This window comes from Alexandromys fortis, unplaced genomic scaffold (assembly GCF_014885135.2).
Source record: "Alexandromys fortis isolate MF-2015 unplaced genomic scaffold, M_Fortis_MF-2015_v1.1 scaffold_199, whole genome shotgun sequence".
Lineage (NCBI taxonomy): Eukaryota > Metazoa > Chordata > Mammalia > Rodentia > Cricetidae > Alexandromys > Alexandromys fortis.
Window position 1 is genome coordinate 2,732,432 of NW_026068074.1, and position 18,835 is coordinate 2,751,266.

General features: G+C 44.4%; 1 protein-coding gene across 1 annotated transcript; it reads right to left on the reverse strand.

Moving 5' to 3' along the window:
* Positions 1-201: 201 nt before the first annotated feature.
* LOC126488247 (eukaryotic translation initiation factor 3 subunit C) lies at positions 202-18,536 on the reverse strand. The gene is made up of 21 exons (XM_050121593.1): positions 18,400-18,536; positions 18,133-18,273; positions 16,612-16,677; positions 16,329-16,518; positions 15,596-15,721; positions 15,212-15,266; positions 14,321-14,427; positions 13,641-13,768; positions 12,597-12,756; positions 12,364-12,467; positions 11,362-11,503; positions 11,055-11,180; positions 10,650-10,743; positions 10,162-10,352; positions 9,700-9,924; positions 3,545-3,908; positions 1,049-1,208; positions 890-955; positions 716-803; positions 464-626; positions 202-369 (listed from the first exon to the last, which is right to left on the reverse strand). The coding sequence occupies exons 2-21, from the start codon at positions 18,231-18,233 to the stop codon at positions 287-289; spliced, it is 2,739 nt and encodes a 912-aa protein (XP_049977550.1). The 5' UTR covers positions 18,234-18,273; positions 18,400-18,536; the 3' UTR covers positions 202-286.
* Between the last annotated feature and the right edge of the window lie 299 nt (positions 18,537-18,835).

Sequence of the window (18,835 nt, forward strand, 5' to 3'; positions counted from 1 at the left end):
CCATCACCTGGTTCATATTCTTGTTAAACACGCTATGACATTTTCCTGAGAAGACTGAAGAGCAGCAGCCCTCCCAACTGACGAGCATGTAAAATTCATCCTGCATCTGAACCTGGCACCTATCATGGGGTGGAAACTCAAAAACATGTTTGGCAAATGAGTCCAACACAGCTATATGGCAACAAGCAGACAACAACTATATAAATTCTCAACAGACCTTTAATGACTGGGTGAATTTAGGAATGAAAAGCTAAGTAGTCTGGACACAGGGACAGAAGCGGAGAATTCAGTAGGCTGTCTGAGACTGCTGCTGGCGGTAGCCACCACGGCGCATATAGCCTTCATTTTTTCGGTAACCATCCTTTTGGTCTGCAGGTGAAAGGTACACAGGAAAGAGGGGGTGAGTGAGTGGAGAGACAAAGGTTCAAGGATCCTCGGAGAATGGAGAGATGGAACCACTCACCTCGGAAATAGCCACCATAGGTTCCTTGCTTATGGTCAAACACCCGTTCATTATTCTCCACTAGGCTGCCAAGCTTCTCAGCCAGCTGCAGAGCCAAGTTCTGCTGCGCAGTGGGCTCAGTACGGTGCATGACCACTGTCTGTGTCGGCTGGTCCAGGGAGGCCTGACAGGAGTGAGAGGGACAGGCAGGATATAGGTCAAACTATATTGTCTTCTTTGTGACCTGCTCAACCCACCACCTCCGGCCCTCACCATCAATTCTTCATTAATGATCATCTTGCTGATAATGGAGTGAACAGTGGGAAGATCCAGCTCGAACATATCTGACAGCGTCTCCATACTGGGGAAATAAGGCAGGAAAGAGGGCTGTTAGGAAGGAACCCTGCTGACAAAGCTGGGACCCTGCACCCCCAGAGCCCGTTCTACCTGATCGAGTCATAGACACTGCTGTAGGTAAAGAGGTAGGTCCTCAGTGACTCTTCCTGGATCTTCCTGTGAGGAGAGGGCAGAAAAGGTGAGGTCCCCAGGGAAGGGGACCAGCCAATCTTTTCCTTCCCATCTACCATGGTTTCCTCTACTGCTCACCGAACTAGCATGGTGCGAACTTTGTCAGCCTCAGGGAAAAGGTCCCACACTTTCCCATTCATCTTTTCATTAATGATGAAACTGTGACAGGTCTTCCAGTCACCCATCTTCATGGCCTTGGAGGCAGCAACCACATGCTCCCTCATGGATTCAGGAGGACCTGAAAGGGGAAGAATAAGGCAGGACTGAAACAAACTTGGGACCATGACTCCTGCCCACATGAGTATTGTTTAAGGAGAAGCAGAGGCCAGAGGGCAAATAACCGGACTAGAGACTTTCCCAGCATTCCACTGAGTAGCCACAGGACTGTACAAGTCACTTAATAGCTGAAGACGCTGACTTTAGTGTGAACCAATCCATACAGATGTTTCAAAGGATACTGACTCCCTTGAAACTGCTGACGAATGGTTGCTGTGGATACACTCATATGCATTTTCCTAGGAAAAAGGCCCACAGCTTTTCATCAGATTCTCTTAAAGTTCCTTGCCCTTAAAAAGAGTTACTGGGTGGTGGTAGAGCATGCCTTTAACCCCAGCAGAGGCAGGCAGACCTCAGTTTGAAGTCAGACTGGTCTACAGAGTAAATTCTCTGACACCCAGAGCCACACAGGGAGCCCATGTCTCGAAAAACAAAACAAAAAGTCTAGGGGCTGGAGAGGTGGCTCAGTAGTCAAGGCACTTGACTGCTCTTCCAGAGGACCTAGGTTCAATTTTCAGTACCTACACGGCAGTTCACAATCCTCTGTACTTAAGTTTCAGCAGATGCAACACCTTCTCTTTGCCTCTGTGGGTACGTAGTATGCGGGCATACATGCAGGCAAAATACACATACACATAAAATAATTAAAAAGGGTGTAAGATCTTGGGGCTGGACAGATGGCTTCTGCAGTTAAGTGTTCTTCCTGCTCTTGAGCAGGACCTAAGTTCGACTGTCAGCATCCATAAGCATCTATATCTCTAGTTTCAGAAAATCTGATATCCTATTATGATCTTTGCTGGCACTTGTATGCATATGGTGCACATAAAGGCACACAGGCAAAGACATATACACATTAAAAAAAAAATGTTTGAGCTGTGTAAAATGTTTGAGGTGGTGTACGCCTTTAAACCCAGCATGCGGGAGGCAGAGGTAGGAGGACCTATGAGTTAAGAGGCCAGCCTGGTCTAGAGTTAGTTCCTGGACAACTAGGGCTACACAGGGAAACCCTGCCTCAAAATCAAAGCAAAAAAGCTTAACATATTTCAAATAGGATAATATTTACCAAGCTTTACAATTTTATTCATTTATGGTTTTTCGAGACAGGGTTTTTCTCTGCAGCTTTGGAGCCTGTCCTGTAACTAGCTCTTGCAGAGGAGGCTGGCCACGAACTCAGAGATCCACCAGTCTCTGCCTCCCAAGTACTGGGATTAAAGGTGTGTGCCACCACTACCTGGCAATCTTACTTATTTTTATATTATCTGCTGTGGGGTATTTGTACACTGTGAAGTTATATTGCTGTGATTGCTTTAATAAAGAGCTGAATGGCCAAGAGCTAAGCAGGACTCCTAGGCAGAGAGAGGAAACTCGTGACGAATCTAGGTGTAAGACAGAGAGCCACCAAGAGACAAGAAGCAGGATAGGTTGGGGGCTGGAGGGATGGTTCAGTGGTTAAGAGCATTGCCTGCTCTTCCAAAGGTCCTGAGTTCAATTCCCAGCAACCACATGGTGGCTCATAACCATCTGTAGTGAGGTCTGGTACCCTCTTCTGGCCTTCAGGCATACACACAGACAGAACATTGTATATATAATAAATAAATATTAAAAAAAAAAGCAGGACAGGTGGTATGTGACAGAATACAGATGAATAGAAATGGGCATACACCTTTAACCCCAGCACCGTAGAGAAAGGCAAGTAAATCTTTTTGAGTTTAAGGCCAGCCTGGTCTATACCATAAGTTTCAGGTTGGGCACTATACATGGTAAGAACATGCACTAAAAAACAAAAACTAAAAAATCAGCGATTAAAGAAACCAATGTTAAGATTCTTGGCTGATAAAACCCTATTATGCTTGTTTTGGTCCAAAGATAATGCACATGAAGTTGAAAAAGAAAGGAAAGTATTAACTGCACTAAACAAGGATAAGCCATTTATGTTCTCCGTACTGCAGATTTATCATCAGGTGAAAGGTAACAAAAATACTCACACATCATGTTTTATTACTTAATGAAAATCTAATAAATATTGTTTTATTGAGACAGGATTACTAAGTAGCCCTGGGTAGCCTGGAACTTTCATTGTAGACTAGGCTGATCTCAAACTCACTATGTCTTGAGTAACAAATTATTATTTCTCAGAGACTGTGCCAGGCAGAGGAGGCATCAATATAAAATAGAAATCAAATGTAATCATCTTGTGAGGAAGTTATACCATCAACTTCTCTTAATGCTTACGGGCAAGCAAAGATGCCTATAAACAAAGATCCACTATGTGTACAGACTCCAGAGTGTCACACTCACCAAGCAGGGGCTGCCGCTCGCCTACCCGCAGTTGGTGATGGAACTGCTTGCTGATCATGCGTCGTCGGGCATCACTCTCATGGGCAGCCATGTAGGGGATCTCCAGGAGCATGGCAGACACCAGATAAACACACTCCAGCAGTTCCAGGTTGATGTGCAGATGAAAGGGCACTTGTCGGCGTCGCTCTACCTTTTCCTGTTCCTGGTTGCGTTCCTGTAGGCTGCGCAGCAGCAGACCCTGCCCCAGAAGTTCCTTAGCACGACCGCTTGACTGGATATCCAGAAGGGCATTGTGTGCATCTTTTGTCAGGCCTTGGCGGAAGGCACAGATGCCCAGCTGCACCATGGTACGGTTATACAGGATCTGAGCACAAAGAGCAGAGGTGATAGCCACAGGCAAACAATTCATTTATTCAGCAAATACACATAAAGCATCTATTATGTTTGAGCAGTAGGCCAGGGCCAGAGATAAGGCCTATCTTCCATTCTAGAGGACAAAATTACTATGAGAATAATAATTTAGCTAAGGAGAAAAATAAACTGAGGGGAAGGTTTAGAAAGTGAGTTTGTATGGTGACAGAGGCTGACAATCTGATAAAGGCTTCATTGTGAAGAATAGCTAAGAACTAAAGTAGCCACCCAGATAAACACAGATAAAGTCCACACTAGAAAAAGGGAATGCTGGGCTGGAGAGATGGCTCAGTGGTTAAGAGCATTGCCTGCTCTTCCAAAGGTTCTGAGTTCAATTCCCAGCAACCACATGGTGGTTCACAACCATCTGTAATGAGGTCTGGTGCCCTCTTCTGGCCTGCAAACATACATACAAATAGACTATTGTATACATAATAAATAAATATTAAAAAAAAAAAAGAAAAAGGGACTGCTGTGGTGCACATGACCAACAAGAGTGATGTAGCTGATACTGGTCAAAGACCTTACCATAACCAGGGAGTGAGCGTGTGTAAAGCAGGGTCTAGAGACAGGAAGGCACGGGAAAGTTCTGAGCAAGCTGGTGATAAAATCTGACTCAACAGCGTTACTCTGGTTGTCATACTAAGAAACTCACAGAAAGACAAAGGGGACACAAAGGCGAACCAGAACGATGTTCAGGAAAAGGGGAAGGAAAGGACGATCTGTTAAGAAATGACAGGGGCTAGAGAGATAGCTCAGTGGTAAGAGCACTGGCTGCTCCTCCAGAGGACTGGGATTCAGTTCCCAGGAACTATATAACAGCTTACAATTGTGTACTCCTGTTTCAGGAGACCCGGAACACTTAAGACATACATACACGCACATAAATAAAAATAAATTAAAAAAAAAAAGAAATGATCACACAGACAGACTACAAAGAAAAATGTGAAGCACGATTTTGACTAAGAAACTGAGATTTCAAACTGAAAGTCAGAAAAGCAAAGCAGCCAGTCACTGGCCCTTACCTCAACCTCAGTCTGAAAATGGTGATCCCGCCTCCAGAAAACCTCAGAATGAAACTGAGACTGAGAGCTGTCTCCTCCCATTTTATAATCCTCTCTAGTTCTGGGATTAAGGGAGTGCACCATTACTGCCTGGTTTCTATGGTAAACTAGTGTGGCTACTGGGATTAAAGGTGTGTGTCATTGCTGCCTAGTCTGTAAGGCTGGCCAGTGTGGAATTTTACTTTTCTGGTTCTCAGGCAAGTTTTATTTATTAAAATACAAATAAAATGCCACTACAAAAATGACTTAAGAATCACACGTAACATGAAAGAAAAGAACCAGGCATGGGCCAGGCAAGGTGACACACACTGGCAATCCCAGCACTTGGTAGGCAGAGGCAGGCAGATCTAAATGAGACTTTGTCTCCAAAGAAAGAAAAGAGAACCAGCACCCAACAAGGCACTGAGAATTATGGTCAACGAGATGCAAGGATGTGTGGGCTTGCCACTAACCAAGACACAGACAACTGTAAACCAAAAATATGCAAGGAGGGGATTAAGGTTTCTTGTTTGAGGGTCTGGCTATGCTTTAAATTTATAACCCTTCTTTAGCTTCCCAAATTCTGGTGCAGAGATTATAGGCTAGTAGAACTGATGTTGCATCCCCCAGGGCTGGGGATTAAATATAGGGTCTTCTACATACTAGCAAGTTTTCTACTACCTCTGAGAACACAGCCCAACAATAAGCTTTATTAACAACAATAATAAAAATATTAAGGGCCGGGCGGTTGGTGGCGCATGCCTTTAATCCCAGCACTTGGGAGGCAGAGGCAGGCAGATCTCTGTGAGTTCGAGACCAGCCTGGTCTACAAGAGCTAGTTCCAGGACAGGCTCCAAAACCATAGAGAAACCCTGTCTCGAAAAACCAAAAAAAAAAAAAAAAAAAAAAAAAAAAAAAAAAAAGGGATCATGAACGTAAATTCAAAAAACCTCAAAAAAAAAAAAAATTACCAGACTGGGCAGTGGTGACGCACACCTTTAATCCCAGCACTCAAGAGGCAGGAAGCAGGTGATGTCTGTGAGTTCAAGGATAGCCTGGTATAGAGTGAGTTTCAGGACAGCCAGGGCTACAAAGAGAAAACTTGTCTCAAAAAACAAAACAGGGGCTGGAGAGATGGCTCAGTGGTTAAGAGCATTGCCTGCTCTTCCAAAGGTCCTTCAATTCCCAGCAACCACATGGTGGCTCACAACCATCTAAAAATGATATCTGGTGCCCTCTTCTGGCCTGCAGACATACACACAGAATATTGTATATATAATAAATAAATAAAATATTAAAAAAAAGATGCAGTAATGCATTCTAAAAACAAAACAAAACAAAACACTACTACTCGAGCTAAACAGACAGCTCAGGAGCCAAGAGCGCATACTACTCTTGCAGACCTGAGTGTGGTTCCCAGCACCCACATCAGATGGCTCACAATCTACCTCTTGCTTCAGCTTTGGGGAGCCTCTGGCTTTTTTGGGCACCCAAACTTATATGCACATGCCCACACATAGATACACATGCAAGGCCCTGGGTTTGATTCCCAGAACGATAGTAACATGGAGGAATAGGACTACATTCCCAGCATTCAGGTGGTAGAGGTAGGAAAATCAGAAATTCAAGGTCATTCTTAGCTATGTGGCAAGTATGAGGTCAAGGCTACATATACTGCTTAAAAAATATTAGCAATTGGGGTTGGGGAAGAAAAATAAAGAAAGACTAGCAGGGTCAGATAGATGGCTCAGAGGGATAAATATTTGCCACCAACCCTGGTGACCTTAGTTTAATCCCAATGATCTACATGGTAGAATTAAGGAATCAACTCTTTAAAACTGTTCTGACTCCACATGTATGTGCTCATGTACACACCATAATAATCAGAAAAACAAGTCCAAGTGTAGGATGGGGGACTGGGACAAGTTCCAGGCCAGTCTGGACTAGGGACTCACTGAAACTGCTCAAAAGCCAGGAGGGGTGGTGCACACCTTTAATCAAGCTCCATCAACCAACCAATCTGTCTATCTGCCTGTCCTTCCATCAGTCGACCCCTGATGTTGGTCTGGTATAATGCTAGACAAAAATCAGCATCAGTGGAACAGAACAGAGAGCCCAGAGGGTGCGACACTCCGACAGCCTTATGGTTGTTTTTGCAGTTTTTTCACAAAACCACCTACGCAAAATAGTAGGGCAGGAAGTATTTGTTACAAATGATACTGGCACAACTGGGTATCATGTGAGCAGAAGAGAGAACCCACTCTAATCTCACACTGCATGAGAATATTAAGATAAACTTTAAATTTAAGATAAACTTATAAACTCTAAGTCTAAATGTAAAAATTAAAACTACAAAAGCTTATGAAAGGAGATAGGGAAAAAAAGGTGAAAATACCTTCCTGAATTTTATTTTTATATTTCTCTCCTTTTTTTTTTTGTTATTCGAGACAGGGTTTCTCTCTAGTTTGAGCCTGTCCTGGAACTAGCTCTTGTATACCAGGCTGGCCTGAAACTCACAGAGACTCTTGCCTGTCTCTGGCCTCCCGAGTGCTGGGATTAAAGGTATGTGCCACCACCACCCAGCTATTTCTCAGTTTTTTGAGACCAGGTTTTTTGTTGTAGCTTTGGCAGTTCTGGAACTTAATCTGTAGACCAGGCTGGTCTCGACCTCAAAGATGCCTAAAAGGTGTGTGCCACCACTGCCCGACTATTTACTTTTATTTATTTAAAATCTTAGGAGCTGGAGAGATGGCTCAGCTCAGGGTCCTGAGTTCAATTCCCAGTAACCACAAGGTGGCTCACAACCATCTGTAATGAGACCTAGTGGCCCCTTCTGTCCTGCTGGCATATATGAAGACAGAACACTGCATACATAATAAACAAATAAATAAATAAACAAAACTAAAACAATCAAAAATCCTTAAGCTGGGTGTGGTGGCAATATGCCTTTAATCCCAGCACTAGGGAGGCAGGTGGATCTCCACGAATTCAAGGCCAGCCTGGCCAAGTATAACACAGTGAAACCATATCCCTAAACAAATAAATAAATGGATGAATGAATGAATGAGTGAACAAATAAAGTACTGACAAAAAAGCACAACTAAGACAAAAGAGGCAAACTACAGTGTGGAATGAAATATCTGAGCTTTGATAAAGGGGTGGTCATCCAGACAGACGTGGTGGTGCAAGCCTTTAATCCCAGCACTTGCACAAAGATCTTTGTGAGTAATGAAGCCAGCCTGGTCTACAGAGTGAATTACAGGACAGAAAAACCCTACCTCAAACACCCCAAAGGAGCGGCCATCCAAATATAGAAAGAATTCCTACCTCTTCATAATAAAAACATAAATACTCAAATGTAAAAGACTAAGCAAGAGTTGGCTTTTCATCAATGAAATGAAAGAATAAAGAGAAGATACTGTCTAAACCACCACAACTGGGCTAGAGAGAAGGCTCAGGGGGTATGGTTCACTTGCTGTGCAAACGTGAGGATCAGCGTTCGAATTCCCCAGAACCTACACAAAGCTGGATGGAGAAGAGTGCATTTATAACTGCACCGCTCCTACAGGACAGAGGAGAACTCTGGGAAGCCATGGGTCAGCATTAACAAAACACCATTGTAGCCGGGCGGTGGTGGCGCAATGCCTTTAATCCCAGCAGAGGCAGAGGGCAGGCGGATCTCTGGGAGTTCGAGACCAGCCTGGTCTACAAGAGCTAGTTCCGGGACAGGCACCAAAGCTACAGAGAAACCCTGTCTCGAAAAACAAAAACAAAAAAAACCCCATCATTGTGAAAGGTGAGGACCCACACCTGAGATTGTCCACTGACCCCTACACATGTCATGGCACACACATACCCCCACACGTACTTTAAATTTAAAACCACCATTATAAGATAGGTTTACTAAATGGAAATGTAAACCGGGCAGTGGTGGCAACACTCCTTTAATCTTAGCACTAGGGAGGCAGAGGCAGGTAGATCTTTGTGAGTTCGAGGCCAGCCTGGTCTACAGAGTGAGTTCCAGGACAGCCAGGGCTACACGAAGAAACTGTATGTGTGTGTGTGTGTGGGGGGGGGGGGGGGGGGGGGGGGGGGGGGGGGGGGGGGGGGGGGGGGGGGTGGGGGGGGGGGGGGGGGGGGGGGGGGGGGGGGGGGGGCGAAATGTATAAACGTATTTCCCACTTGTCTTAAATACACACAAAAGGGGATCTACACCTCAAATGTGGCTTTTGGTAATTTATATAAAAAGATCTCAAAATGTTGCTAAGCAGAAAACTACCTTGTCATGAACTCAGCTAATTTCACTGTGATAGTGTCCCAATAGAGCAGTTATCTAGGTTCCTTTTTCCTCTAGTTGAACAACTGCTTCAAAATCCTTTTCATCTTTCTAGAAAAGATCACCTCTTAATACTTTAAACCCAGACAGTAGACAAATAAATATTGGTTATTTATACAAGATATATGATTTATATACATAAATGTTGGTTGAACCCAAATCTAAGCAAATTCTAATGTGGGATAGCACAAATTTTATGTCCATGTGTGAAAGCATCAAACAATGCTGGGATTTGGAAAAGACCAAGCACCTGTCTGGGTCTGCACTAGCTAAACAGGTGATAATTCTTATTTACCTAACAGAGGACAGCGGCCCAAGGCCTGGCTTCTCCTTCACCACGAAGGCCAGAAATCTCCCCCACCTACCTGTACTGGTGGATCTGCATGCTGAATGTTGTCCTGTAAGTGGCTCATGAGCATGAGGTCACGGGCCTGATACCAGCGGGAGTGGAGAGCATGATGGTAGATATGGCAGAGGATGGCACAGGTACGGATCCGGTCTGTACGGTCCTTGGCATAGATGTATTTGCAGAGTCTTTCCATCAACACAGCTGAGTCCTCACCCTCATTTTCTGCCTGGTCTTGCTCAGACTAGAAGAATGGAAGATATCAGTGATGGCTATCCACCAAAGACCATGGCTTTAAATAGCTGAGGCTCCAGCAACAAAACATGGAATTCTTCCCAACCTCAGTGCAATCTCTCCAATTCCCTCTTTATCCTACTTCAGAAGTCCTACTTCAGAAGAAGAATTACCACCAAGATCTAACAGATAAAGAGGACAAATTCACACTTCTCTCACTCCTCACATGATTGCCAAGTGGTCTTACCTTTGAGGACCCTTCAGGAGGAGTAAGCTGACGCTGATGGGCCTTGTAATCGAACTTGTAATAAGTGTGCAGGATGCGCCTCAAGTAGATCTGGCAGATTTCCTCAGTGGTACCTTTCTCCTCCAGGTAGCGCTGCACACGTTCAATGATGGCACATACTTGTGCCTCATCCTTCAGGTGCTCCACATACTCTGGTAGGGAGGATATCCACACTCATCTCAGATGTGAGTACTGGCTTTCCCAACCATCTGTCTGCAGTCTATCCAACCACTCTGATTTGCCCTCTACAGTTACACCCTGAAAACATCACCCTCTCCCATGAGCTCACCACCTCACTGCTTAGGAAAGTATCTGAGTTACCACTCTGGTCAACAAGGACTATAAATCTAACACTTGCCTCCCCAGGGTTGCCCTTGCACTCTGACTTTAATGTTTAAAAAACCTCTAAGTTAGTATGACCACCAAAGCCCCTATTTCCTTAGGCTTACCTTGGGAGTGAGGATCAGTATTTTGCATTATTTTGGTAAATTCTTCATCCATTCGCTCCACCAGAGTTAGGATGCAGCCGCGTACACGCAGTGGCTGAAGGATCCAAAGAAGAAACACATTAATCCAGGGTCCTAGCCTAAATTCAACTCTTTAAAAAAAAATTATTTATTTATTAATTAATTATGCATACAATATTTTGTGTGTATGCCTACAGGCCAGAAGAGGGCACCAGACCCCATTACAGATGGTTGTGAGCCACCATGTGGCTGCTGGGAATTGAACTTATGACCTTTGGAAGAGCAGGCAGTGAGTGCTCTTAACCTCTGAGCCATCTCTCCAGCCCCTAAATTCAACTCTTGTCTCCACCAGGCCTTCCCAGTTATCCTGCCAATCCTTCCCCTTACCTGATCAAAATTGTTTAAGTTCTCACTCTCTTCCAAAATGTTCTCTCCAACAAAGATGTTGGAATGCGCAACCAAGATATCCATCAGTTCATTGATGCAGTCCAGGCACATCTGCCACATCTCTGGCTGTCGAGAGATGAAGGGACAAAGTTAAAGAATAGATAAATGTTGTTTCTGAAGAGTTATTCACCAAGAATCACAGGGTCTTCCACAAGGCTGTTGTGGACCCCAAACCTTAAAACTCTAGGTATTTTCTCATGAGCCCCCCCCCCCCCAACATAACCCCATATGCTTCTGTTGTTCTCACCTTCATGTATGTGGCCAGGTTAGGGTTGTAGTCGTAGAGAGAGGCAATGATATTGAACTTGATCTTGACAATGACACCCTCCCCTAGGTTGTTTTCAGAAGCAATTTGAACCAGCAGCTGAAGCAATTCAATCTGGGTAGCACTGGAGGGACAGAGAACTGGTTAAGGCTTTGAAGATAAATCTGCCAGTCTCACTTATGCAGGCTATCCTTTCAGACCAGCAAAGCAGCCAATTCTACATCTTTACCATCCGTGTATGTGCTTCTTGTTTATTTATGGGTTCTTTTGAGACAAGGTCCCACATAGCCCAGGCAGACCTTGAGCATGTTATGTAGCTGGGAAAACCTTCAACTTCTGATTCTCAAGCCTTCACCACCCAAGTGCTGGGATTACAGCTCTTTTTATGTGCTGTCAGGATTCAAACCCAGAGCTTCATGTATGTTAGGCAAGCACTCTACCAACTAAACTACAACCAACTGAACTACATCCCCAACCCTTGCTTCTCTTTTAAATTCCCAACAGAAGCAATGGTAATGCCAGTCATCCTGAAGTGCTATTTACAAAAGGTCTTGATTATTTCCATCTTTTTGGTTACTTAATAACTAAAGACACGTATCATTTCCATTTAATTACTGTAACAGAAGTTCAGTAGTTCAAAGTTATAAAAAGAGCATGCAGCAGAAAATGGACAGGTATGCTCCCAGTATACCACCACATATAATATTCTCTCAAAACAGAATGATTTCCACATCAATGTTTGTGTTGTAAAGAAAGCTGTCAAAAGAGGACCCTAAGAGAGACATGCATGGATCTACACAGGAAGGAGAAAAAAGACAAGATCTCCCAAGTAAATTGGGAACATGGGGGTCAAGGCAGAGAGCAAAATGGGAGAAGGGAGAAAGAGGGGGGAAGCTTAGAAAAATGTACAGTTCAATTAAAACAATTAAAAAAAAAAAGTTGTCAAACTCTGAAAACATAGCCATGGGCCAAGGCCAATCTCACCGGTCTGTTCCCTTCTTGCCTCTAGCCTGCAGAATCTCATTCAGTTTCTTGATGACGACAGCATGAGTAATCTCAGTGCCCTTGGCAAACATTTTTGGTTTTTCCTGGGCAAAAATATATCCTGTCATACATACATCAACAGAAACCTATTCTTGCTTTAAGCTCCTTCCCACTCCAACAAGATGGAACCTGTGCACCTTCCTAAATCAGTCTCCTTTACTCCAAACCCTCACCTTCACAAGTGGCACACCACCACGGACTCTTTCCCACTCCCCGCCTTCGTTGTCTTCCTCTTCCTCATCCGGGCGCTTTATCTTCCTATCATGCTTCTTCTTGGCTTTGTCTTCCCGTTTCTTCTCAGCTGCTTTTTTGTCCTCCTCTGTAGTGGGTGCCCTGACAGGAGACAAGGAAGATGAAAGATGAATCCTCTCCTTGCCCCACCTCTGAGGCCTCCTTCTCCCCACAAATGCTGGGGTTACAGATATACACCAATATTTAATTTACGTATTGCTTAGGGATCGAACACAGGGCCCCCTGCATGGCAAGTAAGCACTCTATCAACTGAGCTACAAACCTAGGCCCAAAACTGACTTGCACATATGACAAGCATACTCATTAAGTTGAATTGTCTTGGTCTAAAATGACTATAAATTACACCCACAGCTCTGACATAGAACTTCTTGTTTCTGTTCCTTGAGTTTGCACCTTATAATAAAGAATAATAGCTAGAATCTTTTTGAGTTAGTTTGGGATTATGTGACCCGCGTCCTCACCCCCCTTTTCAATAACACTGAGCCACTCCCTACGCTACCTCAAACAGCTGTCCTGGGGGACAACTCAAGACTGAAAAGGTGCAGCTTATCCACTATCACATAACTAACAGATGCCTAAATCGTGAGTTTTGTAATGAGAATGTGGTTAAGATTCAAACTACAAATCTTGTATTTTCAAGACAAGCTTTGTGATCAGGCACTAGAATCTAAAAACTGGCTATAAAAGGGGAGCAGTGGGATTCCATGAAAACAAAGAGCAACAGCCTTCAAAATGATTATAAAGGGGCCAGGCGATGGTGGCGCACACCTTTAATCCCAGCATTTGGGATGCAGAGCCAGGCGGATCTCTGTGAGTTCGAGACCAGCCTGGTCTACAGAGTGAGTTCCAGGACAGGCTCCAAAGCTACAGAGAAACCCTGTCTCGAAAAACCAAATATATATATATATGATTATAAAGGCTTTTCTACCCTCTCACTGTAATGCTCAAACCCATGACTTCCTTACTTTTTAAGGAACTTTGAAGCCAGAACAGTTTGTTTTCCTTCTTCTTCTTCTGAGTCTGAGTCAGAAGAGGTAGAGCTGGTGTCCCATTCCTCATCATCTTCAGAATCTTCAGAGTCCTCATCATCATCCTTAGAGGAAAGAGAGGATCAGGAGAAAACAAGAGACCTTCTCTGCTCTTGCTGACACACATTCCAGGCATTTGATTACCAGAAAAAGAGCAGTTACTGATAGAACCAAGATATTACATAAAACCGACCACTAAAACTCGAGATCATAAATTACCCTAAGAGGTCAGGTGATGGTGGTGTGTGCCCTTAATCCCATCACTCAGGAGGCAGAGCCAGGTGGATCTGGTGAGTTCGAGGCCAGCCTGGTCTACAAAGTGAAGTCCAGGACAGAAAGTGAAGTCCAGGACAGACAGAACTGTTACACAGAGAAACCCTATCTCAAAAAACCAGAACACACACACACACAAATTATTGCAAAGCAAGTACCACAAAGCTCCCCAGCACAGTGCTGGGCCTGGCAGCTAGATCCCAATTCACCTAGTGTTCCAATCCAAATTCCCTAACTTCCACTGAACTGCAAGATTTTATTATTTATTAGATCAAGTTTCTTCTTCTAAGGACCCAAATAACCTCGGGCAGCAAATCACCTCCCAGTCTAACTCTGGATCTTACTTCCATCTTTTTGAGGAACTTTCGGCTGTCTCCAGAAGATTCTTGTTTCTTCTTCAAGAAAGCTGCAGCACTGACTCCATCATCATCCTCATCTTCATCGGAAGAGCCTGGTAGGAGGTGGGAAGAAAAGAGCTAGAACATTAAAGAGCAAGACTGAAATGAGAAACTAGAACAAAGGAACCCATGACTTTCTAACTATCAGTGAGAGGAGGGTAATTTAAAAATGGAGAGGCTTGTGTTAAGGCTCTGCACAGTCTAAGGCATTAACTGTAGATGACCCCTCTTCTCTGTTTTAAAAACCTGACCAATTCTCAGAATCGAGAATGGGGAATCTTTTGTTTTAATTAAGATGGAGACCCGTTGATGCGCTTCACATCCTTGACACCTGTCCAATGTCTGGGAGTGGACGTGCATACTGGACCAGGTGTTTGGACGATTGCTGATGACTGGGCAATGAACCCCTTTGTTCCTGAGGCTTAAAATCTTGCCTCAGAATGCCTCTACTGCTGCTGTTTCAACCCGGGAGAGACATGCAGTCAGATGAATGTAAGCCTGTGCCTGTGATGTTGTACTGGTGATGCATATTCCCATGTTGTTCCAGTGATGTGTAAGGCCTGGTTCCATGACATTTATTGGAATGTGTATTCCATGTTCTGGTGCTGTATACAGAACGCCTAGTGGTAATTCCGGGTGAAGCACCCTGTCTTGGGGGTTTCCCACTCTATTCCTTTGTTTCAGTTAAGCTTCTTTATAGAGTAAATCTCTCTCTTTACTAATTTCACATCTCGTGGAAGTTCTTTCTCATGGATCGAATCAAAAATAAAAGTCTGCATAGCAAAGTGGGTAAAATTATTCACTCTTACAATTTGCAATCAAGGGATCTTCTCTCACCTTCTGAATCTTCCTCATTCTTCTCTGCATCTTCATCTGCAGACTGTTCAGGGTTCTGCATTGAAGAAAATCAAAGAATTCAGGATGCCTACCACAAACCAGGCATGGTGGCGCACCTTTAATCCCAGCACTCAGGAGGCAGAGGTAGGCAGGTTTCTGAGTCTGAGGCCAAGCTGATCTACACAGTGAGTTTCAGCAGAGTCAGATCTACATAGTGAGACCCCCATCTCAACTACAACAAAAAAAAGCCTGCTAAATATAACCAATCCTCCTCACACCTGTGGAGTTTGTTAAGGCTTTCTGTGGCCAGGGCACCATGTACTAGTACTGAGTTTGGTCATAGGATCATTTTCCTAGTCTGAAGTTAGCCTCGAGCTGACTCACCTGCTTGTAGTTTGTGATATGTGACTCAAAATCTCGGTTGTATTTTCGGATCTTCTGCCGCAAGGTACTCAGAGCCTTGGCATTGTTCTTGTTCATCTTCTTTTTCCCTTCTTTATCTTCCCAAAGCTAGCACGGTAAGAAAGGAAGAACAGGGATCCAAGACTCTGGCACTTTCCAAAACTCAGGCTTTATAATCACATTTTGGGATCTTGCTATCTAGATACCACCCAAACCATCTATTAACCAAGACTGTAACTTTATTTGTAATGCTGGGGACTGAACCAATGCAAGTGTGCTACAACTGACCTGTATCTCCAACACTAACTAACTTACGTTTTTGAAGATTCTTTATATATCACAACTACAAATACAAAACCGTAAGTAAAAGGTGATTAAAAAAACAAAAACACAACATGGGCAGTGGTGTCACACCCCATCAATCCCACCATTCAGAGGCAAAGGTAAGTGGATCTCTGAAGTTGAGGCCAGCCTGGTACACAGAGCCAGTTCTAGAACAGTCAGGACTAAGAGAAATCCTGTCTCAAAAAGACAAAACAAAACAAACACTCCATAAATACAATCGAGCTCTTGTTTAAAAAAAAAAAAAAAAAGTTTCTCTTCTGCTCTATCTCATTTTTTATGAGAACACGGTACTGTATGTAATAAGGCAAAGAACCCCGAGGAGGAGCATAGCCGAGGTTGCAGCCCCCTCTGTATCCTCATGGAGTCTCACCTCATTAAGATAGTCCTCAAGGTCAGCCAGGATGCGGATATAGAATCGGGGGACACCTTCCTTATCCACAATACTCTTGGCTTTCCCATATGCTTTTCCCAGGAGCTCAAACTCTTCCAGACACTTGGTGACATCTCGAATCTTCATGGCATTACGGATGGTTCGTATAAGGTTGGTCAGCTCCTCAAACCTAGGCAGAGAGTTCAATACCAGATCGGTTGTTTCTATCATGGAGAAAATAACATCAGAACTCCCTTAGTACAGAGCCTACAAGTGGCCTCACCTCTTGTCCTTGGCACTTCGGACAACTCTCTTTGTATCCTCCTCATCTTCACTCAATAACAAAGGCCTGTATGGAAGAAACAGAGACCATTAACCTTCAGTCTTATCTATCATGATTCCTTTTCTCAGAAGAACCAGGTAGAGAAGTAGAGCATCCACACATCCTTTTTTCTGATTCAGCTCTTCATACTCAGCTTAACAGCCATAACTTTCAACATGGCCCTAAGTCAAACCCACACAGCAACTGAGGAGTGTATGTATATGCCCTACGAAACTGGTTACAAATTGGCATACATGGCTACAGAAGCACCTAAGAAAGAAGCAGAGAAAAGGAACTTCGACCCTAAAAAATGGAAAAGCCTTCAAGGAGCTGGTACCTGAACCAGGTCCTAAAAAGAAACATCTTGCAAAACAGGAGAGGCCACTAGTAAAGAAAAGCTTTAGTGGATTCCAGGGTGGTGGTGGCACACACCATTAATAAGAGCATTCAGGAAAGGAGGGTGGATTTCTGAGCTTGAGGCCAGCCTGCTCTACAGAGTGAGTTCCAGGACATCAGGGCTACACAGAGAAAGTCTGTCTGGGACATAAATAAATAAATAGAACCTTTTGCAGCTGGATAGATGACTCAGAGGTTATAAGAGCATTGCTCTTCCAGAGGTCCCGAGTTCAATTCTCAGCAACCACATGGTGGCCCACAACCATCTTTAATGGGCTATGATGCATTCTGGCATACAGGCAGGTATGCAGACAGAACACACTGTTTACATAATAAATATTTCTTTAAAAAGTTTTGAGACGGGCCAAAGCATTCATTCACAACAGTTAATATTTTTAAATATTTTTTGTTAATTTTCCCTGATGGTTTTTCACTTTTGGACAGTTACGGAATTGTAGTCACATGAAGATTATATATATACATATATAAGATTTTATGTGTGTGTATAAATACATATATACACACAGCTATATATAATACTACATTATTTTATAACATATCCTCATCTACAGTTCTTCATAAGTCTCTGTAGAGGTACATATATAATATTAAAACACTACAGGCACACAAAAATAACTGAAGCTTTGAGAACTTTAAAACTTTTCAATTTGCAGAGATGGGGGTTAAGACAGTAAAATAAAGGCGAGCACAGCAGCGTTTAACAACTTGCACGCAGACTCCAACGACAGGACAACAGACCAGACACTGCGCGGCACTCAAGGTTTCCGTGAATACAAAGTCACTGAGGGCTGCTTGGTGGGAAGAGTTTTACCACGCCCAGTGCGACGCAGACAGGGAGAAGAGGACACGGGCAAGGCAATGTGGGGACGGAATCTCAAGATGCAGGCGTCTGATGCAACATCCATCAAGAGGCGGGAAACCTCGGGTCCTCGGTCCTCAGCACCGCGGCGAGGACTCCCAAAGTAGGCAGCCTCTAGGAGAGCTGCCCTCCGCAGACGCCCCCAGCCCACTCGATTCCCTGCCCCGCGAACTGCCAAACCCGGCATCTCGGCTCCCCCAGCTCACCGTTTGCCGTGGGTCCCCGAGAAGGGCTTGGTGTCTAGCTCCTCCCCGGACAAGGACGACTCGGACTCACTGTCCGAACCGGTGGTGAAAAACCGCGACATGGCGACGGCGCTGAGGGGCTGAGGCTCGCGCGGCCGGAACCTGAGGAAAACCGCGGCGTCAGGGCTGGCGGACAACCGTGGCGACCACCTCCCGACCCCGACCCGGTTCCGCCTGCACACTGCCCCCCTCGCCCGCCGGGGAACACGCGGCCTAAGAGACACAAACCAGCTGTGCGACGGACTCTCCGGGAAAACACGAGTCAGCCCCGACAACGGAAAAGGAACTGATGCCTGCGTCACTTCCGGGAAGCGCCAAAGAATGCGTCAAATAACTACAATTCCCAGCGGTCTTTGCACCATGCACCATCTATTTGCTGTGCTGGCTCTTTGACTTGCTGCTTCCAAAAACCGTTGCCCCTAGGCTGTAGGACTGAAAAAGAGAATGTGGTTCCTGCCTGATGGTTTATGTCTGTAATCCCCAGACTAGGGAGGCTGAAGCAGGAAGATACTGGGTTCTGTAGGATCCTCGAAAAGTCACCAGAAGACCTCCAGTCACAATGTAATCAGCAACAGCATTTATGATACCACATGTAGGTGGGGTCGCAACGAACCAGAGAGAGAATCTGTCAGCTCCTTTTTTTTTTTTTTAAATATTTATTTAT